At 39.6% G+C, this 26789-nt stretch overlaps 1 protein-coding gene across 6 annotated transcripts in view; it reads right to left on the reverse strand.

Annotated features, from left to right (window-relative positions):
• LOC135250513 (diacylglycerol kinase eta-like) overlaps positions 1 to 26789 on the reverse strand; it is a 63724-nt gene that overhangs the window by 20291 nt on the left and 16644 nt on the right. For 3 of the 6 annotated variants that reach the window (XM_064326850.1, XM_064326849.1, XM_064326851.1), the window contains 8 exons: positions 24692 to 24802; positions 23428 to 23508; positions 14050 to 14154; positions 12297 to 12429; positions 6797 to 6903; positions 5046 to 5171; positions 4624 to 4726; positions 119 to 281 (listed from right to left, as the gene is read on the reverse strand). In XM_064326850.1, the coding sequence (XP_064182920.1) occupies positions 119 to 281; positions 4624 to 4726; positions 5046 to 5171; positions 6797 to 6903; positions 12297 to 12429; positions 14050 to 14154; positions 23428 to 23508; positions 24692 to 24802 (929 nt within the window). Of the gene's footprint in view, positions 1 to 118; positions 282 to 4623; positions 4727 to 5045; positions 5172 to 6796; positions 6904 to 12296; positions 12430 to 14049; positions 14155 to 19658; positions 19842 to 20206; positions 20363 to 23427; positions 23509 to 24691; positions 24803 to 26789 lie in introns of those variants that run through there. The other 3 variants (XM_064326853.1, XM_064326852.1, XM_064326854.1) reach the window with 3 other exon arrangements.

Genomic DNA, 26789 nt, shown 5'->3' on the forward strand with positions numbered 1-26789 from the left:
TAATACTGCAGAACAGGAGTTTAAACAACCCATTATCCCCGATTCAAGTCATTTTAAAGCATGATGGCCTGAATCAGGACACAAGCGGTGTGGATTTAAAAGCGGTACTCTAGCTTACCCTAAATGAGGTCCACCGTTTATCAAGTCGAACACCTGCGCAGGGTTGAGTAGCTGCTTAAAGCGACGCAGGAACTTCACCCCCTGGTTGTCCCCGCTTTTGGAGTTGACGAAGACCAGGAGCGGGCTGGCACAAGAGGGTGGGCATGTGGCCTTCCAGAAACCTGCCAAAGAAAGAGAGTTTAATCAATGGTTCTGATGAATTAACCCAATCACCTCTATAGCCTTATGTGGTACCCTTAAGCATTTTTGACTTGTTGCATATGAAGCTACACGACAGCCACCTGAGATCCATATGAAGCTACACAACTGCCACCTGAGATCCAACATCGCTTCCAACATTATGGTCATTAATATGAAATTGGTCCACCTTTTGCTGCTAACACAACTTTCAATCTTCTGGGAAGACTTTGTGCTAGATTTTGTAGGAGGGATTTACTTCCATTCAGCCAGAAGAGGATTGTGAGGTCGATGGGAATGGATTGGGAAATTAGGCTTGGCTCACAGCTGGCTTTCCAATTGAGCCGTAAGGTGTTGGATGGGGTTGAGGTCAGAGCTCTGTGCTGGCCAATCATGTTCTTCCACACCGATCTTGACAAAACTATATCTATATGTACCTTGCTACATGCCCAGGGACATTGTCATGCTGAAACAGGAAAGGGCCTTCTCCAAACTGTTTCCTCTTCAAATTATAACAACCTACATGAAAAATTGCAATTGAAAATAATTTTTGAATGTAGACTCCTTGAAAAAATTACTAAAACTGAACCCTTTATAAAGGGGTGAACAAATGTGGAAACTAAATATGTATCTGCAAGTGAGGATACATAAACAAACTTATGAAAAATGAATGATAAGCATTTATAAAGTATTATATATTATTGCTGCTATTATTATTATAGCTTTGAAGCTTACCCGTTTTCTGTGTACGTATCAACTATACTTTGCCATATTGTCAAAAATAATATTCCATTCAGTAACCAAATTGTGTGTGAGAGACCTGAGCATATGCAGTTTGCAGATGTCAACACGTGTTTTTATTTTGACAGCTTCTTTCTCGCCCACGGCTCAGCCCAAACTATGGAAGACTGAAAAATGTCATTTTAATAAACTGAACATCTCCCTCTCACACTTGTGACTGACATGTGTCAGGACTCAGAACAGCGACACCTTTTGTGTAGGCGTGAAAGGTGATAAACTGTAAATGACGTAGGTCGAGGTCAAAACTGAGCGTACGCAAAGGCAGCAGGGCAATAAAGATGGCTGAACAATAACAGCGGTGATTGATGACAGGAGCAAGGGTTCTGTAATTCTGTGACGTCAAGTAATATGAGCTCAACACAAGCTTGCGGAAGGTAAACACTTTCCAGTCAGAACCAATAAAATCTTTTCTCTCTCGCGCACGTGTACGTGTGTGTTTTGCCAGGACGTTGCTAGGGGCTGAAATACCACAAGTCAGGGTCCCTCGGAGGGGCCTCCACAGTCCCCTGTATGAAGCAAAAAGTTGAGAAGCCCCAGCAGTACTCAAATGTGCACCAAGGAGAGGACAGTCTGCAATATTCAACTCCACCGCCATCTTGTCTTTCTGATAGTTCCTATCTGTATTCATCTCTGTTCTTTCCCACTATGTAAGATGTTTCCCCCATAGCAGTGCTCGCTCCTCTTTCTCTCCTTTATCTGTCATGTCCTCCCTCTTCCTTCTATCAGTTCTCTCGTCTCCCCTCTTTCTGTATCAGTCCTCTCTCCTGCTTATCTTCTCCTGTATTAGTTCACACTCCTCCCTCTCAAGCAAAGGACTCATTATATCAGAACCTGATTGCTGTTGGAGTAGCATGCTCATGAGAGGTATTGAAATTGAGCAGGTTTTGTCAGCAGCACACATGAAAAGGTCACATGACAAAATAGCTGCCAACACCTACTTATCCCGCAATCTTTGGCAAAGCCTCAGTTTTTCTCCCATAATTTACTCTGAAAGGTCACTGGTTTTAGGAATAAACTGTTGGTCTTCAGTTCTTTTCAAACTATGCATAGCTATTGCATATTGTTCTGTCACTAATGTTAAATATACTCATTGATGTTTGATACATCTGAACAGTATTTATTTTTTATTTTTTGCTTTTCAATGATGAAATGGTTAAGAGTATGCTTATGGTGGCCTCAATTCGGCTCCAGACCACTGGTGAATAGCCCTGTTTAAGCAGTTAATGTAAAAACAGTCCACGATGAAACCAAATATTCTGTTACACACTTTATGACAGGATTTAACACTTCTTTCATTTTGGATTTTTGTCTTCTAGGAAGGGTCACTAGTTTTGCTAAAACATTTTACACACAGGAATTTACAGGCCCAAGAGGGAAACATCTGTCAGTAGGGCACAAGAGCTTTGAGTAGCAGACAGATGTCATCCACAATTTCGGTGGCACATTTTTGAGTGCAAGTATTCCACCAGAAAAACTGGATAACCCCAAATTATGCACATTTCTCAATAAGTGTGTAAGCAATGGTAAGGCAATCCCTTCCATGAAACAGCTTAAGCAGCAGTATGTGCTTAATACTGCTGATACATATGAAAGAAAATAGGAACCATTCTAGACTGCTGACAGCACGTCTGTGGTCACAGATGAGTCGAAACTAATGGCACAAACAGTTTATGTTTTTCACATTATATTTATTAATGGCAAACCCACAGGAGTTATTAAGTTTTTTATCAGAAAGTTATGCTACACAGTGCTTCTAACAGAGCAAGGTTCAGACCTACTGTTATGACCGGCTCGAAGGGCCGCAACAAACAAGCCCAAATGCACCAAAAAAACAATCCGGAAAGTGATTTAAAAACAAAAACTCCAACATTTATTAATATAAATTACAAACTAACACGCTAACTACAACATACGAAAACCCTACAAAGTACCCAAAACAAAACGATCTCCACAAACCACACACAGCCCCAAAGAAGATCCTCCCCAGCCTCATACTGCAAGGTTTATGTTAGCCACAGGCAGGTGGAGGCAATCAAGCAATTAGGTAATTACCTCCACCTGCTCTACCCAGGCAAGCAGAGGCAGGGGACGTTACACCTACCAATAAAACCCCCACCTCATATGAACCATGCAAATAAAGATGGGGCAACGGGTATTCAGTTGTGCCACACCATTCCCAGTACCTCAAATTCTAATGTAGATTTGTGGACCCGGAGACAGACTTATCTCACAAATACTGCAGTGCTGGCACAGCTCAGGAAGTTATTTTGTATAAGGTTCAGGGGGCACAGCTCATGTCAATCACAGAACATAGCAAAAGCCTTGTTGAAATAGTCCACTGGTTTAAGAGTGGAGAAATCAATAAACATGACTACACTTTTAATTTTTGAGCGATTTAACCGCTCAAAAATTAAAATCAAAACGCTGGCTCAGTAGACGCACAGCACAGTCCAAACAACAAATGCGTCAAAACATTCAGAGAAGTTATGGAGAAATTCACGTTATCACCACAACGCACTCCAAAAGAAACCATGTTTCTTTGAACTAGGGCATAGATTCCTTGAGACTGTTAGGCTTTTTGAACCCAAGCCAGCCCGCACACTTGACTTGATACAACTCTCACCGGACTTTATTCCAGGATTTGACAACAACTGCTCTTCCAAAGTCATCAATTACAAATTATTTGCGCAAGAAAACAGCACCGCAATGGCACTGAGAGTTTTCTTGGACCAAGGCAAAAGAATCTTTCCAAATATTGTTTGGAAAGCAAAATGATATTTTTCCATTCCAGCCACCTCAAGTCAATGCAGAAACGTGCATTTGCACCAGGCATTGTCAAGCAACGACAGAGGATATGGACCATGATTAAATTCAGTCACAAAGTTTAAGCCTTACATTTTAATTTCATCGGTTTTAATCAATTTCATTTTTATTAGCATAAACCTGCTGCACGTCATTTTATTATTATGAAAACCCTTCTATTTATCTTTTTTCGCAGGCAATATAACTGTACTTCCTATGTGTATAAACTGCTTCCCACAGACTGAAAAAAACAGCATAGCACAACAATGAAAATATTAAAAATATGCCACTGACACATCTGTTGTTCTGATAACCACATTCAATGCAGTGTGAAACAGTGAGGTAGCACTGCTGTCAATCATTGGTAAGTGGCAATGGACTTTTCGACGTGGAAGACTGGGGAGGTTGAGGGCCTCATTGTTTAACAGTTGCAATCAAAGAAAGCTCTACTGACTGAAATGCAGGTAGGAAAACTTGCAACCCTAGCTATAGGAATAGCAAAAAATATATATATATATTTTTTAAGTTGACTGAGCTAATCATGGGCTTATTGACTACTTCGCAGTTATTGGATATGAATGGGGACTTCTTGATGGTAACATTATGTTATCCACTTTGACAGTCACCCTGTATAAGTGCACCTGCCCTATGCCTCTAATATAATGTAGGGTAATGTAAAGTGCACAGCACATTGGACACACTGACCCCCAGTGGAGCCCTTACCATCTGAGTCAATGCTGTTGAGGGCAGTCGGTGGGATGATGGACACCTTGCACTGGCCCAGCGGACATTTTCGGGGGTACAGGTCCATGCAGGCTGTGTGTACCTGTCCACAGCGGGTGTAATGAACAGTGTGAGTTTGGATATGCCGTAATTATGGCTAGAAATATATTTTCTAATTGCTTTTCATGCAAACACAACAAAACACCTGATGCCAAATGTTTTGCAGTATTTTTATGAGCTTATGAGTTGATTTCATACAGAACACTTTGCTGCACAGTTTTCAAAGTACTGTAGAAATGTAAGAACAAAAAAAAACAAACAAAAAAAACATTCACAATCAAGTCAAGATAATGACATAACATAAACTCATTCATAAAAAATGACACATTAAAAAGCAAGCTGTGAGATTCTGGGGTCCTCACCATGGCCTTGCACCACAGACAGCGCCAGTCCTGCAACCGCAGCACGCTGCCGCAGGTCTTGTCGCAGACGGCGCATTTGGCGCTGACCGGCAGGTTCCCCTCCAGCCACTGATGGGGCATGGCGATCTGCAAAAACACACATCCGCACTTTCAAAAATGAACATATTATAAACCTTAGGTTTAAGGGCCCCATTTTGGCACCAAAGGTTGTGCAAATATGCCCAGTGACGGGATGAATTGCGCACAGTATATTTTCACCTCCATCAAACTGTAAATTTTGACAACTGTAATAAAGCCACTTGTGTCAACACAGGTTGGGTGGTGAAATAGGTGTAAAAAAAAACAACATTTAGCGCTGTGCTAATCTGGTGTTGAATAACTCTTTCTAGCCAACCCAGATGACATTTTAACTCAAAAACAAATGTGAGCAATTTAATTTGTTTTTAGGCAAACTGACCCACTTTCCTCTCTGGAAATCCCGTTGTAGAGCACCTGCAAAGGTCTAAATTCATTCCTCTATTCTCTATTATATGTCAATGAACATGTGTCTAATTCATTATTCATTTATTATAAAAATTTTAATTTACTTCTGTTGTTATGTTTGAGAGTATCTACTGAACATATGTAACCGATAGGTGCTGCCTAAACAGTCATTTTGAAATGTGCACTGTTTTTGAATTTTTTGAGTGATAATGTGTTCTTCTTAATTTGCTTGTAGTCCATTTTGTATCTCACTACGAGCCACTACAAGTTTTTTTTTTTTTTTAACCAAACACTGTATTTTTAAAAATTGTATTCTTTAGCAATAATATCAAGACTTGGAAAGTGATTTGTTTTGGGTTAATACTATTCTTTTTTGAATCAGAGCTCTCCAGCACTGTCATGAAAATCTCTATTTGGATTAATTAATTAATTTAGATTAATTTCTACCTTGACTTTCAAAATAAGACCCTGAATGTTAAAATGGAAGAATGTAGCGAACGTGTCCACTTCAGAAAATACCAAAACTGAAAGTTATTGTCAAGAAAAGCTAGCTAGAATGATTCATGGGCTGAACTGTGTTTTCAAACCTAGCAATGGAGGGTTCTTGTGGTGTCAGAATAGACAAAAGGCAGATCTCCCAGCTTGAGTTAAACCTAGCACCTTTTGATGAATGAATGCATCCATTAATGTGTCAAACAACGCATTAAAAACGTGTGTTTTATTGTACACAAGTGTACCGTTGTTTTTGTTTCATCGTGCTGCTCCCTTGGTAACTCATTCCTTGAAAAAAACAAACAACAAAAACACACACGGATTCCCAACGGACCAGGACACATGCAAATGATCTGTTAAGATAATTTGTGTAGCCAATCAAAGCCCTTGTTCTTAGATGCAAATCCTAGCCATGCATGATAAGTACAAACTGTCCCAAGGTTTAAAGTCAGGATTTTCATCCCTTATTAATAGTGACACATCTCCCTCCAAGACTTACAATCTGCTTGCACCAGCTGTGTTAGTAGGACAGAACAGTAATTGCAATGCTCAGCTGGTGAACTGCAAAGTGAAAATGAGCAGAGGGGCTAGCTGCACATGATTTTGAGGATGTGTGTAGGCTGTATGTACCATCAAGGATGGAATGGAACAGGTTGCACTGATGTGGCGGGGATACAATTACGACTGGGCACTTCAAACTAGGAGAGAAAATAAAGGCAGGGGACACGAAGGCAGGAGTAAATGTTAAGACTAGACTCTGAAGACCAGCCACTCACCCCATCCTCATCCTCAATGATGTCTTTCCCAATTGATGCCAGGGTCGTCCATTTGCAATTGTTTGTGGCCCTGACTGCACATCTTTTATGGGCTTTGAACTTGCACACTGCAAAAGAAAAACCAAAAAAAAAACAAGGAATGTACACTCCATTTTGCCATGCTTATCAAGACATTTTGCATTGAACACAGGGTTTTTTCATCAAATCTAATTAACCTTTCACAGATTGATTCAGATAAAAAAGGTATAATAAGGTATGACAGAGTGAATATATGACAGTCTAGTAATAGACAAGAAACTTCAAATTCAAATTGGAATATATGATTACGGGGTACATGATATGATAAAATTGTTTTTATTACCTGTCACACGGTATTGTAAGTTTCAGTTCAAACTTGCCAGTATGTATCACTGTTCATCCATTAAAATTAATACATGCACATATGCATACAAAAATGGACACACACCCCCATGAATCCTTGTGACTTCACCATTCCATTTGCTGATTTTCCTTCAGGGCATAAAATCCAATCCAGAACATTCATCTTCCAGGGGTCCAGTACATAAATCAAGCAGCTGATTGCTATTCTATCCACCTCTGTGGTAATGACCGGGTTGTTACATAATCAGACCTGTTTCACTATGACTTCCACCCACATCAAGGCAAAGTACAGTTTCCCATGGCTGTGCCATACCAGATATTTCCTAATGCATCCAACGAATCAATGTTTTTATCATGGTTATCTCAATCCAATAACAAACTACACAATAGCCACAGATTTGTACTCTCGACAAGTGCTTAATAAACTATTGCTATTCTGCATATACACATTAGTCTTTCAGAGATACTAATATTTCATATTGGCTTGCATTTCAAAAGACTTAATATTTACAAACTGGCCACTCTCCAGTTAAATCATAATTTAACAGTATGCAAACCTATATGATTTTCCCTATACTCCATGGTTCTATATTCTCCTAAAGTTAGACATTACACTAGCACTGCTAACTTCACTGGTATTGAAATCAAGACTTGCTAATTTGTCCCAGCAGTACTTTTCTCACTGTGCTAAACACCAATGTGCCAGAGAGAGACACATACCTTGATCCTCAGGAAGAAAGACAGTACTAATATACTCTGGAGCCTTAGCATATGTGAATGTGAATATCAGGAATGTGCTGTGACACAGTCAATAAGACAGAATAATTCAATATGACAGTTGAGTAGTTGAGATAAACACTGACACTGCTAATGAAACCTGAACAATGAAAAACAGGTCCTGAAGGCAGATCACAGCACCACTAACCATCACCACCTCTTCAATAAAATCAATAGTGTTTTTAAAAAACATTTGTGTTTTTTATATAGTAGATATGCCCTTGCTCCTATGGATCCTATGAGAACACCCACTGAGGACAATGTGCAGTAGTCATCTACTATTCTAATTTGCATTTGCAATACCTCTCTAATGTTCTCAGTGTGATTATTATATAAGGGAGATATATGTGAATTATATTCCTCTTTTTCCATCAAATTATCATCAACCTGTGTTCATTGGTTACTGCAAAACAAGGGGAAGTTGAGCGCAGACAGTCTTTACTGCTCCTGACACTTCAAAATTTTACATTTTCATCATCTGAAAACCAGGTCATATTTCCAGAGGTTTCATAATCCTGTCCTGATTCTAACGTGTGGTGTGTGCAGTGAGCCTGTGTATTAAACTTTGCTCCAAAGTTCACTAAAATCCCAAAGACAAAATGTCAGGTCTCATTTCTCCTTTATAACCCTACCCAAATGAATGACAAGCATGAAATGGACAGAGCAAGTTCGGTCAGGAAGTTCTTGCTGCAGTCAACCACCAAGAACGGGACATTGTTTGGTAGGCTATATTGTGGTGGTCCATCATTGTTAGCTGATTCTACTGCCATTTTATTTGTAGCCACTTCCAGTTGTTACATGTAATATGTAAATTGTGTCTAGGCCTAATATTTGTGATATCATGATTACTTGGTTAAATTTATTTTGCTGCTGGTAACTAAAGCCATGCTCCATTTTGGTGCAAATTGGAAATGGCATGAAGACTACCATTGACCGTAGTATTATACATTACATCTCATATGCATTATTGCTCTTGGTTGATTTGTATCCTGCAGGGTGTTTTGCACATTACTGCTGAGAGGATTGGTCTCATAGCCTACTACATGTCTGCACACAAATACTATAGTTAATAGATTAAACTGTTTGATCTGGACATGTATCATGGGTGGTTTTGTTTTAAGGTCTGTCTACATTCCAGTTATTAACAATTCTATGACTGATGCTTTATCACTCCTTTCTGTGTGGAGTTTGCATGTTTTCCCCGTGTCTGTTCGTGTTTCCTCTGGGTACTCTGGTTTGCGCTTTCATACCTAGTTAACTGCTTTCAGTCATGTAAAATTCAGCTCGCTCTATCAAAGTCCTTATTGCAGGCATTCAATTTAATTAAATAACATTTATATGGCATACACTTTTATCCAAAGCGATGTACAATAACTGATCTTCAGGAAACAGCAGGCACTCTGCTGCACACATAATTTACTACCACTATTACATAATGTTAGTCCAATGTCTGATCCAGGATCACAGCTAGTGTTCTGTCTCCATGCTGGAGGGGTATCGATATGGTCGTCCTGATCTTTCAGGAAACAGCAGGTGCGCTACTGCACACATCGTTTAGAGTTGGCACTTGGATGATCTGCTGTTTGTGGGTATTTGGATTTCTCCTATTTAGTAGGGGACATGTATCGTGATCCTTATTTGACAGACGTGCCTAAAGCAGATAAATTCTGCACTAAACCAATAATAATTACTTTGCATATTCATTAATATATTAATTTAAGTACGCAAGGCATCATGACTGAAATGAGTAATGCACATGTGCAAAGCAAGTTTGGTCAGGAAACTCCTGCTGCACCTGACCAATGATCAGCCATAACAACCACATGTTCTCATACTCAACCAATCACTAACATACATCATCACTCTTTCTCATACTCAACCTATCGCATGCACACATCACTAATGGAGCGCCTTTTTTAATCCGACAGTCAGACCTCTCAGGTGCTGCTCATTGCCTGCATTGCTTGTTGCATGTTACGCTTGCTACAGCTCACAGAACTACGCTCACCCTCCACCACCCCTGCTTCCACCTGTTGGTTTTATCTGACCTTGTAGGTACTGGTGGGTTCTGGTATTTCTTCCATTTAGTAGCAGATATGTATTGTGGTCCCTGTTTGATAGGTAGTGCAATCTAGTTAGACATGCCTAAAGCAGATCTATTCAGTGCCAAACCAAAAATAATTACTTTGCTTATTTGTTAATACATTAATCTAAATATGTGAGTTGTCCTGACTGAACTATAAGAAGGGAAATTGGCAGTACAATTATTCAGAAAGACTGTGAAAAGGATAGTAAATGTCAGTATTACCCAGGAACCACTTATGTTCTGTTTACAGGAGAATGAATCAACTATGCCTGGCTGGTCAATCAATGGCAGGTTCTGACAAAAAGAATAAGATGATTTTCACAGCAAAATATAATGAATGCTCTAGAGAAAAAAGAGAAATGTAGAAGTGCAAAACGATAATTTTGAATCAACAGCAAATCTGACAGGAACAATTCTTGTTGCACTTGAACCAGAGTTATTTTGAAACAGATGAAAATGTTATTATGTGAAATATGCAAAGATAAGTGATACTTACTGGTTACCTTACATGCAAAGTAGAAAGATCTATCACCACAACAATCATTAAATTACACGTAAATGACTCTGATGGTAGTTTAATATATGTAAAGTAATGGAATTGAATTCATCTCCTGTTACTTGACAGTAATTCCTGAGTTACAATGAAACACAGAAATTTGTTTCCTCATTTTCTTTCCATATGCATTTTTATGGTTAAATGGTTTTAAGTGCCCTTAAAAAGTACATGCCTGTATTATCCAATAAGCTAAGTCATGCTTTTCTTCATACCACTATTATCTAGGACATTAGCTTGATACCCAGGGGCAAATTGTCCATTTTCTCCAAAAGTTCTTATTCCATCTGAAAAATATCTGTTGTGAAGCCCTGTATGACAGACGGTTCATATATTATTGATTGCTTGGTTTATTGGAACAAATGCGAAGAGAAACCATCCTTTCCAAAGCTTTCAAAAAAGATTTTGTGAAACTGCTAATGTTTACTTCCTTGTAGCTTGGACTTATTCAGCATAGCTAAATTTCCATCTGCTTGTGTTGTCATGCTAATTACCATAATCTTTTAATATGATTTCAGTCCATTAGCATGCATAATGCATGACATATGGGCGCTATTTTTAGGCGAAGAGCAATTACGTGCATGTTTCTGCACTTTTCTTCATATTTTAAAAATGGCAGTTCATCCACACAGAACAAACCCTGTTCAGTTGAAACCTTTGATTTTCTTTTTCTATTTAAACCATTGAATGGCCAGCTGTTCATTTCAGTATTTCTATTTCACTATTCTGATGAAAATGGAATATACTACAATATACAGAACATACTAAAAATAAAAGGCATAGCAACACACAAGAATATATGGGCAAGTATCAAGTGTTACTCTCGGATATTGAAAATATTATTTTTTAAATAATTGCCATGAAATATGATGTATATATATATATATATACATCTTTTTTCCCCCCCACAATCCAGTGTCTACTATATTTTGTAGTATATTCTATTTTCATAAGGGTCTCAACCTTTCCGATCAGGAGGTTGTAACTATCCTTATCTGACACTATTCTCTCCTTTAATGCATCTTCTGTTTGTATCGCTGTCTTAAAATGTCGTTAATTTTTTAATCCGTTCAATACTGCTGAGTAATGATACATCGCTTTATTATTCCTAGTTTCACTGAATTGGGAATCCTGGATGGTATTTGTGCTTGGTTCACTGCTGTATACAGCATTATCAGATCCATATTGTTCTTATTATTGCAATGTTACAGCAAATGCACTGTTCCTCGGTACTTTCAATACTTTCAAACTCATTTTAGTCCCCTGGGACAATCAGCTACTGATAGACTCTTTATTCTTACCTCTAAGCGTGTTAGAATGAAATTCTCACCAACAAAGGGAATTTAACCACTAAAGGTATAGTTTTGACGCGTCCACGGTACAGGTTTTATTCTGCGATTATAGATTATTATACTATATTCATTATTGTACTAATCTCATTTCCAGCTCCATTAGTATAATTATTCCACAGGCCACAATTACTGCTTTCACCATTAATGGCGGAATAAGATTATGAACTCCCTAAGATGTCTGGTGAATTAATGTCTTATGCCCTCCAGCAGGTCGATGAATCACATAATGCAATGAGAACGGGGGAAATAGAATGTATCCAATTTCACCTATTTTTACTGCATAGGCTCAGAAGTGTGGTTAAATGTCTCTTTGAGCAGCAAAAGTGAGAAGCAGTGAACCCACGAGCTTACCTTCGCAGGAGAGGCCATGGGAAGTGACCCCAGAGAGACTGTCTCTGCAGACGTTGCAGAAGGTGGGGCGGGCGTGGGAGCAGGCATACCAGTTGTGCATCCCTGAGAAATGTTCCACATTAAACTGTGCCGTCTGGCGAAGGAGAAGTTAGGACAAGTTGGCAGCGCCAGAATAAAGACCCCCCCAAAGCCCAACAAGAAACACTTTCACAGAGCTAATGGCTTCTTTTCAGATGCGTCAGAAACCACTTGCACAATACTGTATCACATGCACCATGGAATTAAAAAATATAAACTCAAATCCAATAGGAGATTCTTAGAAATCCTCCCCTAGTGTATTACACCACACACACTCCCCTGATCCACAGCTTCACAAAGCTCCTGCTAGTACATGGAGAACGATGGAGGTCTCAAACTGAAGTCCTGGAGCAGTACCATCTGCTGGTTTTGGTGTGTTTTAGCACATATTAACCTAATTTAAAAAACTGGCTAATGAGTATACACAATTTGTTTCCAAGGCCTAAATTTATGATGATTTAAAATAAACCACAGAAACCTGAAGACACTGCAGACCTCCGTTATTGAAGTTTGAATTACTGCCTCGATTCATTGAATTATTTATTTGCCCAACAGCTGGCCTTTGCTAGCTTGGCTTACATATTTCAACTTTACAAATTATTCATGTCATACACCTGCACATAATATAATTACTAATATTATTACCTAGGGCAAAAACCACAGATGGGTTTAAGAGCTGTTTACTAGCCACTATGTCAACCTGATGCCCTGTGGCACAGTATGTATTCTACTGGTACTGCAATAAGACAGCAGTTATGGAAAAACCATCTCAGTGGATTCACAGAGTGAAATTAATGCATCTAATTCTTCTGTCTCTGCTGAGGATATGAGGGTGTGGTGCTGCAATGGACAGGAAGGAAATATGATGTTTTTTTGTTTTTTTTTTATGTTCATTAATGCAATTAGATTCAAACCTTGCGAAGAAAGAAAAAAAAAGAACAGCAACAATACGCAACAATGTATGGTCTGAGCTTCATGCAGCCAAGAGGGAATGTGCTCACCTTTACTACCACCAGGGGAATTGAAGTAACTTACAACAGTGGTTATTTACAAAGACGATCATTTTTAACAATGACGGTCACCGTGTAAGAAAATAGCAAGCTTTTCTTACATCCTGCTAGAGGCAAATAGCAAGCTGTTCTCACAGTTGAGGACCGTCAATTTACTGCTCTCAAGAGCTAAAAAGACCCATCTTCCACAGCTCTCTTTCAACTGTTTATTTTGCAAATAAATCAGGCTGCACCTCAAAAACCGAGTAACGACAGCATGGTTGTAACGCCCTGGCTGGCTATAAAGACAGACTCCCCTGCTTTAGGATGCCCATGCACACGGATCATCATTCACTGGAAATGTACTGTGCAACTGAAAATGATGTCAATCTGGAGCCTGTGAAAAGCAGCTTTTAATCAGCGCATGAGCAAAGTGGGTAAAACATAAATAAATAAACCCCCAAATTATATTATTTAATTATATAAAATGTACACTGAATTTATAAATAAAAAAGCATTTAAGCATTTATATCAGAAAAATAAAAAAGGGGTCAGGAATTCAATCATTGTTCTATTTTTTTTTTTTTTTTTTGGCCAATCCAAGAATGCGGTGTTGCACAAAATGAAAAACAACAAAATGAATTCCAAGAAAACTCTAAGGTTACTGTAAAAATAGAAAGTCTTACCTCATAATGCTCTCTGGACTGGACGGACTTTAAAGAACTGATCCAGTCCTCCATCTCTTTTCTATTCTCCGCACAAAGGATGAGTCTTCGGAATGGGGTGATAACCTGAAAAAGATATTCACCTGAATGAGTGCCTTTCACCCTGGCTCTCACCTACCGCTCTGTTCATCCGAAGATGTGTCCCTTCTTTAAAATGAGAGCTGAGTCCACCACCCCCGCCTCTACCTTCTCTCCCCCCCAACCCTTCTCCTCCTCCACATCCTCCTCTACCTAAACCTCAGTTTGAGTTACATTCCTCCTGACAAGCAGAACACAGTAGAAAATCGCTAAAAGCCTGTTTCATAACCAAGACCGCCTCTGCCAAAACCCCACCTCTCAGACACTCTGCTTCTTATTCTCTCATTATTTATTGATTATACCGTCTTCAAGTTTTTTATTTTTTATTTTATCTGTTGGAGCAGTAGGAGTCTGCCTGTCTCCCATGAGAGCTACATAGCACATTCTGATTGGGAGATGTGTGCCTGTGTGAAGAAGCCCACAAAGAGGAGCAGCATCTTCACTTATAAAACACCACAGACCGTGCCCGGGACCGGAGGCGTGTGCATTCCCACAAATCACCGCCAAAGTGTTCAGCCGGCACAAGCTACATCATTACCGGCCACTCACAATGACTACAAGATTAGAGTGCTGTCCAATCACATTTCCATCAGTTAGATTTAAAGATCCAATAGAGTCAGTTTGTACTCTAACAACTGTGACATACTGCAATGCAGTGTGTGCCAATGGACTAATGTACTACCTTACGGTGCTTGTCTCATCTCTTAAAAAATAGAATATACTGCAATATATTGTAAATATTCAGACTTTATTGGAATACGATGGAAATAGATTTTGTTTTTTGCCCAAAAACATAGCAACATGGTAATAATCTGTACACCCACCTGTATATAAGTATTTCGTTATATTTTCTGATATTGAAAACATATTTAGTTTCAATATGTTTAGTAGTATAAGTAGTATATTTCATTTCCGTGAGAGATATTCATATTGTTCTTCATGTTTACACAGTAGATAAAAGGACTGTATTCTTATTCAATAATACTATGCTTATCATGGGTCTAAAGCAACAGCAGTTGCATACAGCTACTTGTTTGACAAGGCATTCGTCGTATCGGCATTCACGTGCAGGAACTACCGTATGCACGGCTCATGTGCAGTACCTGTAAGTTCTGTGATACTATATGCTGTACGAGAATTTAAAATGTCGGACACTGTCAGGGACAGAGTCTGCTCCTATGGGCATAGCTGTGTTTGGAAAAGCACAAGATCTCATGAACAAACATTGAGCTTGTTCTAGATTCTAGTCACCTGCACTTCCCTGTATGACTCTCAGAGGTATATCACACATCAATGCAAAGATAAAGTGAGACATTAATAAAGCAAGCCAATAATAATAAAATAATAAAAATATATATTTTTTTAAATAATAAAAAACAGCAACAACAACAACAACAACAATAATAATAATAATAATAATAATAATAATAATAATAAATTAATTCATTAATCAATTCATTTAGTGAGACAAAGAGTGTAGCCAGAGTGAAGGGAGATGAAATCGCAAGTAAGTAATGGCAATTACATGCATGGTTGTGTGTGTGTGTGTGTGTGAGCGTGTGAGTGAGTGTTCATGTGTCCCTGTTATTTCTGCCTCCATGGCAATAAATTGGAACTAGCTCTGTTTTGCTCATTTCACCAGAGGGTCAAATTGAAATTCCAAGGAGCTCCTTCTCAAAGCATGTCCCTGCATTCGGCAACAGGGAGGCTAAACCCCTGCCTGGCTGTCAGAGTGGGCTGGTCATAAACTCAGACATTACATCATTAAAGACCAGCATGCATCATGGATACCTGCAACACTGTCAATGCATGCACTGCATTGCATGCTTGATGAAAATAAAAAATAAAAATTGGCAACAATTGATAACTCCTGGCCACTAGACTATTTTTTTTTCTGAATGATCATTTAAAGCCATTTCCATTAGTCAATAATGTTATGATGTATAGCAGGTTTTATGCTCAAATAGCAATTCTCAAATACTCTGCCACGTTTGCAATGGTCTGCAAAAAAATGTATAGTCCTAATTTAAAATTAAAGAATCGTGTGGACATATTGCCATATTTAGACCAATAGCCATTGTTTTTTTTAATCATTTACCTATGCTGACTTTGTCTTTAGAGAACTGTGCTGCCAGAGGAATATTGCCTTTCAGTAAGGTCAAAGCCAACGGGTGTCAAATTTAGCAAAAACAAGCAGAAATCTCTGATTGGCTTAGATTCCTCTGTTTGACGCAATCTCAGCTGTTTACATTGGCACTCAGCTTTCATCGATGCATAACTAACTCCCAAATTATGCTTCTTAAGCGCTCAAGGAGGGGTATGTTGGAAATACATTTTTTAATGACCTACCGGCTTTGAAAGATTTATTTCAGAGCAACACTTTGAATAAAACTTTTAAATTGTTATGTTAACAAAACCTTTAAAATGTTAATTAAAATGAACTAATGCATTTGAGAAACTAATCATTCACTAATATATTCAAAAACTGTTTTACTAACTAAGCCATTATTGCACTGTTTATGACAACAGCAAATTACAATAACTTACTTAAGTTTATTTAATGGCTTTTTAATGGCATAAGCAATGCATCTTCCTCTGATTCAAGAAACAGCAGCTGACAATTTTCGGAGGAGAGCTTGTGCCTTTCTGTGCACTCCTGAAGGGTGTACAACAGGGCAGTCCAAATTCGGAAACACTGATGTAATATTAAAATCATTTCAAGAGAAAGCTGGAGTTATCGAAGTGGTTTTTTTTTTAACGATTGAGGTAAATCTGAATCCCCATGCCGTAAATTGCTGTTTTCGCTCAAATCGATTTCAAGGTGGACCACACCGGATAAAGGCAGAGAGCAGTCCGTTAATCTGCCAGGGAGAAATAGAAACGGACATTTCAGATGAACAAAAATAGAAAATGCGTCCGTTCTTACGCGGAGGGTGGGGGTTTAATCGAGAGTGGTACGCAAACGTGAGGCTTGATTGAAACAGAGTGACGTGGTGAGTTTTGAGTACCTAATATAGTCATCCAGGGACAAGTATCCTTTTGTTTCACCCTGTGAGTGGGTGAAACAAATAAAATGGAACACACCATTACTAGCTATACTGTTGTGTTCCCTTCATTATGGTTCATTAGTGAAGGCATATTCAAATATAAATACGTTTCAAATGAAGTCGTGAATGCCTTCGCAGAAATTGGCTAATCTGAGCAGAGCATACCCCCAGGTATGCTGTGAAACAATACTGAACGTGAAATTAAATGCAAGTTATTTTGTCTTGGCAGGCAACCGTGCCACTTCATTATAGCAGAGGTTGCCAACCCCTGGTCCTAGAGAAATGCAAAGGGTGTGCTGGCTTTTGTTGCTGATCAGCATTTCATTCCTCAATTAAAGCAAATGATGACACAATTCACTCACCTCCAGCATATTGCTGATTATAAGGTGGAAGCAAAAATCAGCAGACCCTGCACCCCCCCAGAACTGATCATCCCGGCATTAGAAATTATATCTGACAATTATCAATTATCTGACACACATCCAGCTTTGATTTCTGTACATTTCTGCTTGATATTTGTGTATGATATTTGTGTTTGATATTTGATCAAATCCATGGCATCAGCATGGATGCCATGGATGAAGAAAGCAACAAAAATCACAAAACACAATTAACAATGGGACGGTTATGTAACACAGCCAAAAAAATTATAAATATATTCAGTAACCCTTAAATGATTTAACAGACCAATCCATTTTTAAATGACTACTCGATGACATCACAGCATAAATGAGCTTCAAAGCAAAAACATGGGGATCAGAGTACAAGACCTCAGAATAAAAAGACACATCTTAATACCAGAGAAGACATTTCTGTGTACACCAGAAATATCACCATATACCACACAACAATTAATTAGACATTTTTAACATAATGCCACACAATGGGGATATCGTTCATCTCCTACAAGAAGCAGGAAACTCTTTTATTGTTTTCTTTAAACTAAATAACATGAATAACTTTCAGGTGAATTGTGAAGAGGATGGCTCTGACACACGATCAATGATTGTGTAACAGGCTCCAGTCATTCGGCGCGTCTCTGCGGCGCAAGTTACACGATGTTCCGCGTGAAATTGATCTGCCCCTTGAAGACAAACACCCGCCCTCACTTTGTTTGAAATACCGCATTAAAGATGGCAGATAACATTACTGTCTAAACGAGGGAACAGTTTGCAAAACAACATTCCTTGAAAGAGTTGTTTTGTCTCTAAAACAGAACACACAAAAAAAAGACGCTGCAAAACCACCAGCACTAAAGGGCTGAACTGTCAAGAATGGAGAGAGACATTTTCTACCAGCCACCAGAACATTCAAAATCAAAGTCTCATGCTATTCATTTAAAAGCCAGACCACTCGGAGGGACACTGTACCCAAAGGGGGGCGCGCTCCGATGATTAACCCACAGAAGAGCCGTTAGCAGGTAAAAGGCAAGCACTGCTCTCCCCTCCAGTGGGAGGGACAGAAAAGCTTGGTGACCCGTTGCCTGGGAGCTCAGTTCCTCTGGGGTTTATTCTCTTCTGCAGTTTGTGCGTTACTGTTCAGCTGCCTCCCCCCCCATCAGCTGACAACCACAGACATACACATGTGTATGCACCCAGACACACATTTGCACGCACACACACGCACAAACGCATGTGCACACATGCAAAGATGTGAGAAAACAGTCACAAACACACAAACATGCACACAGAGACATGCACACACACGCAGACACACACAAAGACACACAAGGACACATGCACATGAATGCAGAAATGTGTATGCTCATGTACGTGCACAAACACACTCACACATATTGCACACAGATACTATATATATATATATAAGAACAGCACATGCTTATGTACATGCACACAGAGCAGGCTGCAAGATAGTCTAAAGCGCACATACACACACGCACACACACACACACTTATTCAGCAAACAGATTTTCATGTCTCATAAATCCCCATCCTCTAACAATTTTTTTTTATCTAAACAAGGTCTGAATCAGTTTCATACACTACAAGATGTGAAATCAGCAATCTGAAATTGTATTATATTACAGTCCCCACATTATATCTATGCTCTTTTAAACAGATTTAGATTTCAATCACACAGAGCACATTTTCCAGGTGCATACTTGAAAGGGTTAAGTCCCAAAACAACAAACCCTTGTGAATAATCAAGTCACGTTTCTGATGAGCAAAAGAAAACCGAAGCTTGCAAGCAACTCACGCGTGTCTCCAAGTACTACATGTCACACAAAGACCTTCAAGCAAAATCCAGCTCAAACCAACAATCTCAGCAGGACCTTGCGATACTACCCAGCCATAAAGACAACAACGCACAGGCAAACTTCCCCTCAAATGACTGTCGAGAGCCCTGTTTCACAGCAACATTAATCAAACATGCCTCATCCCTTAGATGCAAAATGAAGACAATGGAAATTTATGTGACACTGACTTGAAGACGCCGTTGGTCTGCTGGATCCCGCGGCGATGATTCCTTTGCAGAGCTCTTCCTCTCTCCTACCTACTGTAAATGCAATGCCTGTCTGAACGCCTGCACATCTTCTAATGAGGGAAGTGTGATCTCCCTCTCTCTCTGTCTCACTGTCTCTCTCTCTCGCTCTCCTCCCCCCTCCTTCTCCCTTTCCTACACTGCATCCCCTCAACAGCCTGAGGAATAGCCCACTCCAGCAGCACGGAGCATCACATGGCATGACACGCTCTCCCCTTAAGAAACCGCAGACCCCCAACTGAGACCCACACACACGCACACACACACACACACACACACACACACACATCCATGAACACACACATGCACACTTGCATAAACACAAAGTGTATGGACAAACATACACTCTCACACATGCATGCAGTCTCTCTCTTTCTCTCTCTCTCTCTCTCTCCCTCACTCTCTCTGTCTTTCTCGCACGCATACACACACACACACACATACGCACATGTAGGAGATTTCATGTGCACAACCTCCCCCGCGCTTGTTACCTCTTCCCCCCCGGTCCGAGCGGGAAAACCCCGCTAAAACAAGAGGAGCGCTCGGCCTCCCGGCGTCGGTTTCTTTCCCTCCGCTCCTTTCTCGGCTCCGCCGGGAGAGCTTCTTCAGCTTCAGCCGTCAATTCCGCCGCGCGTGTGACACCACTCCGAGGATTCCCTTTTTTCTTTCAGTCCGAGCGCCGCTCTCCTCCCTCCCCAGTCCGCCCACGCTCACACACACTCGCACGTGCCTGCGCCTCCCCGGGGAGCGATACGGCACGCACCTCTCCTCTCCGCCGCTCCTTCGCTCCAAAGATTTCTGGCTGCGGCTGAGCGCCCCTGGCGCGGTAGGCCTACTGCGCGCACAATCGTTCCATCTCTCAAAGAACCTTCTATTTCCACACCCCAAAAAATGACGGGGGCATCATTTTACAATGCAAGGCAAAATACCATTTCTGCAGTTGAGATCTTATATACAGTCTCACGTACACAGATGTATAAAGCTATTATGTACAGTATATTTTTATTCCCCCCAAGAAGGGAATCTAATTTTCACCATTTGAATATAGGAATCAGGCCAAGAACATCTTGTTTTATCAATATTTAATGTGTACTTAATGTAGTGTACTGTAGTCCTACTTACTAAGACATTAATACAATTCCTCAAGCCTGGCAACTTGCCTCATATTCAGGACACAATTTGTATTCTTGTCAGTAACAAATTCTGGCTCACTTTAAACTAGGGATCTTTTCCTCCAGGGCTGGCATTAGCTTAAATTTGTAATAGGGTACAAAATATGACTAGTACTCTCATTTTACTAATAGATGGAAACTAATAAGGGTTTTTTTGCTGCATTTGCTAAGGGTAGCATGGACTGTAGGCTACATGAAAAGGATGCTATTTAGTATTAAAACTTGGAGAGAAATTGTTTACTGCCTTTTAAAACTTTTAAAAGCATACCAATTTCTCAGGAGAATTATTATATGAGACAGTAAAAAAGTCATAGGGCAATGAATTATTTGCAAATGTGCAGTACCATAAGACAATGTCCTTTCACAGATCTTTCAGTGATACTGCCTCTCAATTATCACCCTGCAGGGGGGTCAGACAGCACTAAATACATTTTACACCATTTATTTATACAGAGGTGCGGGTGTGTATGAGGGAAACAGGCAGGGTTCCAGTGCTGTGTGCAACGGACCTGCTGTGGCTTGATTTCCTTCTAGAACAATTAAATCTCATATAGGAAGCAAATATGACACTGAACCTTGTGTGGTACAAATAATTGAAGTTTTAAGTAGTCCAGTTTACCTAAAGGGTGCATTCCATTGCTTTATTTGTCACGCCCCGACTATCTGAACTAGCTGATGCGGTGGCTTGGTGGCTGTTAAGGCACTGTTGCTGTGTGTAGACGGGGCTCAATGTCTTGTATCAAACACATTGTCCAATTACAGGGAAGGGAAAATAGACTTCTAGTGTGCATGGTAATTTTGATTATTAGATTTCCATTTAAATAATTGGAATAGGAGCTATTGTGAAATTTGTTGCAATTTTCTGAATGCCTTCATATTGCTTTGCACCTAATATTAACTGTGATTAACCCTCATGTGGTTGCATAGATATTTCTCAAAATAAATCATCTAGAGTACAGAAATTGGAGTTCAGTGATAAACCAATATTAAATGACAGAAAATGTGTAAGTATAGCATTATGGTTTTCAGATGTAAATTTTCAATCTCATCCCTTTTTAAATGAATGGCTACTTGACTCATGAATCACAACATACCACATACCATTCCCTGCGATCAGTATCAAATATTTAACACAAGTTAATTTTTAATTACAAAAAAAACTAACTGCATACGCAACAGAATAAGTGAGCACTGCCAGGAGAGACAAGCATTCTTAGACCCACACATCCTCATCCACAGAACGCGAGTTGTCATGTTCAGGACAGCACGCTAACTGCAGAGCTATTTATAATTCCTGTTCTCCTTGGGGCTTTCTTATTTGACCTCCATGCCTTTTTATAGCCTACCCTGGGGAGCGCGTTGCAATTTTTAGAAGGACACACTTGCTTTCACCGATCCTTCCCCATTATGAGTCAGACGCTTTCTTCTCTCGAGAGCAGTGGGGAACCAAAATGTGCCCCTTGGGTTGTGTATTGAATTTACCCATAGAAAGAAACTAGAATTCAACTATAGCCTACCTACATATAATGACACAGAGTGTTGAGTAAAATGAGCATATAAAGTGATGGAAATCATTTGCTTTTTAAAAATACATTCGGACGCAAATGTGGGGCTGAGCATCTCCAATCCCCACACCTATTTGGAATCGCCAGACATCTGCAACTGCAACCGCGTTCATGCTGCGAATCTCACTGTCGAATCAAGAGAGTACAGAGATCCATGAAAAGGTCAGAGTCAGAGGAAGACCTTCCATATGTGGTTTTTGCATTCTGTCCATGGGCGTCTGATTGATCAGCAGGAGTGGCTAGATAGTGAATGCAACGAACGCAGACCCCTAGCTGACTGAACCCTCCCATACCGTGAGCAATGACATCGCCAATTGCGTGTCACCATATGGAGCCAACGGGCATAGTTGGCACTGCCACGGTCCAGACTCGATCCGTCCGTGAGGCTCATCCATGCCCCACAGTATGGTGTCTAAACTGAATGAGCCATCCACTTTTAACTGAAGTGTTATCTCCATAGCCACAGCCACATATGATAATAATGAAAGCATTAATATGTCCAAAAGGATAGCACGCAGTCATAATATTTGAATCAGCAGGACAACACTCAGTGGCGAACTGACCTGCAACTCTAGAACATGGCTGTGGGTAGAATGGCCAATAACAACCCAAAGCATGCTTAAATTGACCGTCTTTATATCAGTAAAGCAGTTAAGTCTCCATTGAATTGTATGAAAGGTGCTGAACAAATCAAATTATTATTACTGGTGTTGCCGATGCTGCTGCTGTTGTTGTTGATGTTGTTGCTGTTGTTCCAAAATAATCTCTCTAAATGAAATTAAATAAAAAATAGTTATGGTCATTGTTAGGGTTGTCACATCATTGGATAGAATTGGTTGCTTATTTCAGAGTGGTGATTGCCCAGAGCCAAACCCTTTTCAAATCCATGGCAGTTTAAGTGTGACTTGATCATCGGGTCTGCTTTTTGAGTTTGGTTATGCACTGCTGTAGCAACTGATCTGATTGGAGACTTACAGTGAAACTGTTATTGACGTTCTTCGTGCTTGACTCAGCGACACTCGCATCTGATAGGTCCACTTCGTCAAAAATGAGTGACTGAGGAGGAGGGGAGAAGAGAGAAGAGAGGGAGAGACTCGGTAAATTGGTGCAACAACAGGAATGCACTCAGGCCTCAGCAAGACTAATGGTGCTAAAGAGTGGCAGCCAAGGATAAAATTCTTCACAGAAATAACACAAAATCCTTTGCACATTCAGCTCTTCTCAATAAAGTATAATAAGCAAAAATTCTTCTTGAGTAGATTTTATTCAATTTATTTATTTTTTTTTGCATTTATTTAAAATCTATTTGACTAAAAAAAACCTCACTTCCTCGGTTACAATATGGTCAAGTAAGGGTCACCCAGTGGCATTCCTGGCCACTGTCAACCATGGAATGGTCAGGTTTCTTATTTCAGAACATAGGGGGGTGGTCACTGTGTAAAAAGGCATTATTTCAGCCTTGTCAAAACAGACAGATGGTTTGCTTTCCCACTACAATTAAAATACACTGCAGAAATACAAGCAATTTCCTAGCCCAAATGAATTAGGTATGTGGATGACACACCATTTTGAGGTACACAAAGAGGTAAGTGACAGTATAGGGGAAGTTGGACCAAACTGATTCAGGATTCAAGGAACTTTCATGGCAGTTTCTGGGAAAGAATAAAAAGGAATTTCAAAAATTCCCAAACTGATGTGGTAATCTTTTTCTGTACATTTTTCAACCTTCAAAGTCAAAATAAACCTCTAGCATCCGCTACAGAGGAGACATGATGGGGCACAAACAATGTTCTCTCTGAATGCCATTATTATGTGACCATGCAACTTCCTTCCTGTTACTTCATCATTGGCCACGTTTTGATTTCCTTTGCCATGCTTGCTCGTTTGTAAATCTGCAAGGAGCAGACTCAGGAGGTTTTTATGTGTCCCATTTATTCAAAACATGTTTGTAAGCAGCCTCTACAGGCATGACATTCATCCAGTTGTATGCACAAATCAGTAAATCATGCTCAAGAATAGTGGCATTGTTTTTGTTACGCTAAACTAGGTGCCAGTGTTTATTTGAGCACACACTTTGATAAATCATGTGCAACCATTAAGTAATGCTCACGAGTTAATGAAGTCATGGGCATAATATAGTAATTTGTGCACATAATTTAATATTTTTTTTCCATGTCCCTTCAGGGATCTCTGAAATGTCAGAAATGGCAAAAAAAAAACCCTCCCCATAAATGCCTACCTTGGCATCCTTGGCATAGTAAAGTGTTCTGCCCCTCAGTTTGAAGTAGCGTCTTTTCCATCGCTGGAAGGAGCTGGTCTGTTTTAGCAGTAGTCCCTCCTTCACACTCGTCTAGAAAGAAACAAGCACCGCCCCCCAAGAAAAGTCATTTTAAATACAAATCAATACACTTGTTCACATTACACGGTCTACTCCAATGGTATTTCTGAAAGTGTGTCACTAGAATTAATGAATCAGCATCCAGCACACAATTATTCAACACAAAGCTTCCAAAGCTCATTGACACCGGACAGAATTGTCCTACGTAATTATGAATCATTGAATCATTTAATAATGCCAAAGTGTGTCTAAAAGGAGATGGAACCGTACTTTAATCACCTTAGTAAAACAGTGTAATGACACTGTGGGCAAATACCACAGTGCTGTTTTTCTTCTTTACATTTATTAATTTCTCCTAATTTGGAATTCCAGATTCGTATTCATTTGCATACATACACATCCTCCTCCAGAATACATGATATATCAACCGCTGTTTCGCTTCCTTTGAAGTTTGCTTTCATCTAACAAGGCACTGAGTCGGAGGAGAACACTTCACAAGCAGTTTCTGCCCTGGCTGACACTACAGCCAATTATGCTTCACCCTGCGATCACAACCCACACTGGCACAATCTGGTTTCAAAACCACCCATGGGGCCCACGTACATGCCTTAACAGAATGAGACACCCAGAAAGCTTGGGGTTCTTTACCTTTGGCCAGAACAAATATTGCTCATAAACACCTTTGAATTGAACTGATTCAATTCAGCAGCTGTTCACTAACACAGTCTGTATCTCTGCTGCTCATAGCTTTGCCTCTATCCCCAAATTCTGTGACATGAAGGTAACTGGCACACAAATACACCTCTTAGCGATTAGCTGTTTTGCTAATGCAGCACAGTGCCAACAGCCCAGCACACACTGAGAATGATTAAAGTATTGCTGATATAGCTCCATGGGGAATACAGAGCAAATAACCTTCAGTGTCAAGGCAGATATTCAGCCAAGAATGCCAATGACATAATTATCAAGAAAAAACAAATGTGTATGATATCAATGTCCTGCACACCGGTACTAATAATTCTTAATATATCACCTGTACATAGTGTAAATGCTATGAACACACATGTGAGAAAGTTATAAGAGAAACAGATGAGCACCAGAGTTTGGATCAATTGCATTCCAGTTCAATAAATGAAGTGAAACCCATTTAACTAATTAAAAATTCCCATAGAACATCACAGGGCCTTTTATTGAAATTTAATTTAAATTAATTTCCTGAAATGAACTGGAATGGACCCAGAGTGTCATGGGCTCTAATACGCAGTGAAGCCCTGTACCCATCGCCTCTCTGCACAGGAATCTCTGTGAAGATCACAAACACTCCCAAGGGCAATTTCACGCTCTGGAGACGTTAGAGAAGGTGCACAGGAGACAAGAAAAGAGGCTGTTGCTGGAGTGACTGGGTGTTACTTTGAGACAATGTAAACACAGTAATCCTCCGTCTCACTGCCAAGCAGGACAGGGCCCACTTCATGTTCCACTCACACTAAAGCTGTAATCTCACATGCAAACTGCCATTTTTAGGTCCAGAGTTAGCTGAAATCCCCTGCTACTGGTCCCACAAAAAATAAATGTTCAATCACTTGACCCAGTGAGTTTGGGTGCAAAATGTTAAGTAACACACAACATGTTTTTCCTGTTTTTTATATTTTGTCTAAATATTCCTTAGGATTTAGGCTAAATATGAATCTTTGTTTACAGATTTAACTGACATGTTTAATAAACCTTTCAGTTCATATTTACAGATTTCAAGGACAAATCTCAAAATATACATGCAAAGTAAGTTCTATACACACACACACACATATATATATATATATATAACTTAATATATAACTTAAATATTAAATCTGATTTTCAAAATAAATATTTAATAAAAATATTTACCTTGTATCCTATATCTCAATGAAACCATTGTTTCAGAAACAGATAATTACTGAAAAATATATATTTAATGTAAATTATAAACTGTGTTTTCAAAAATTATGAAATGATGACC

Source organism: Anguilla rostrata, chromosome 3, assembly GCF_018555375.3.
Source record: "Anguilla rostrata isolate EN2019 chromosome 3, ASM1855537v3, whole genome shotgun sequence".
NCBI lineage: Eukaryota > Metazoa > Chordata > Actinopteri > Anguilliformes > Anguillidae > Anguilla > Anguilla rostrata.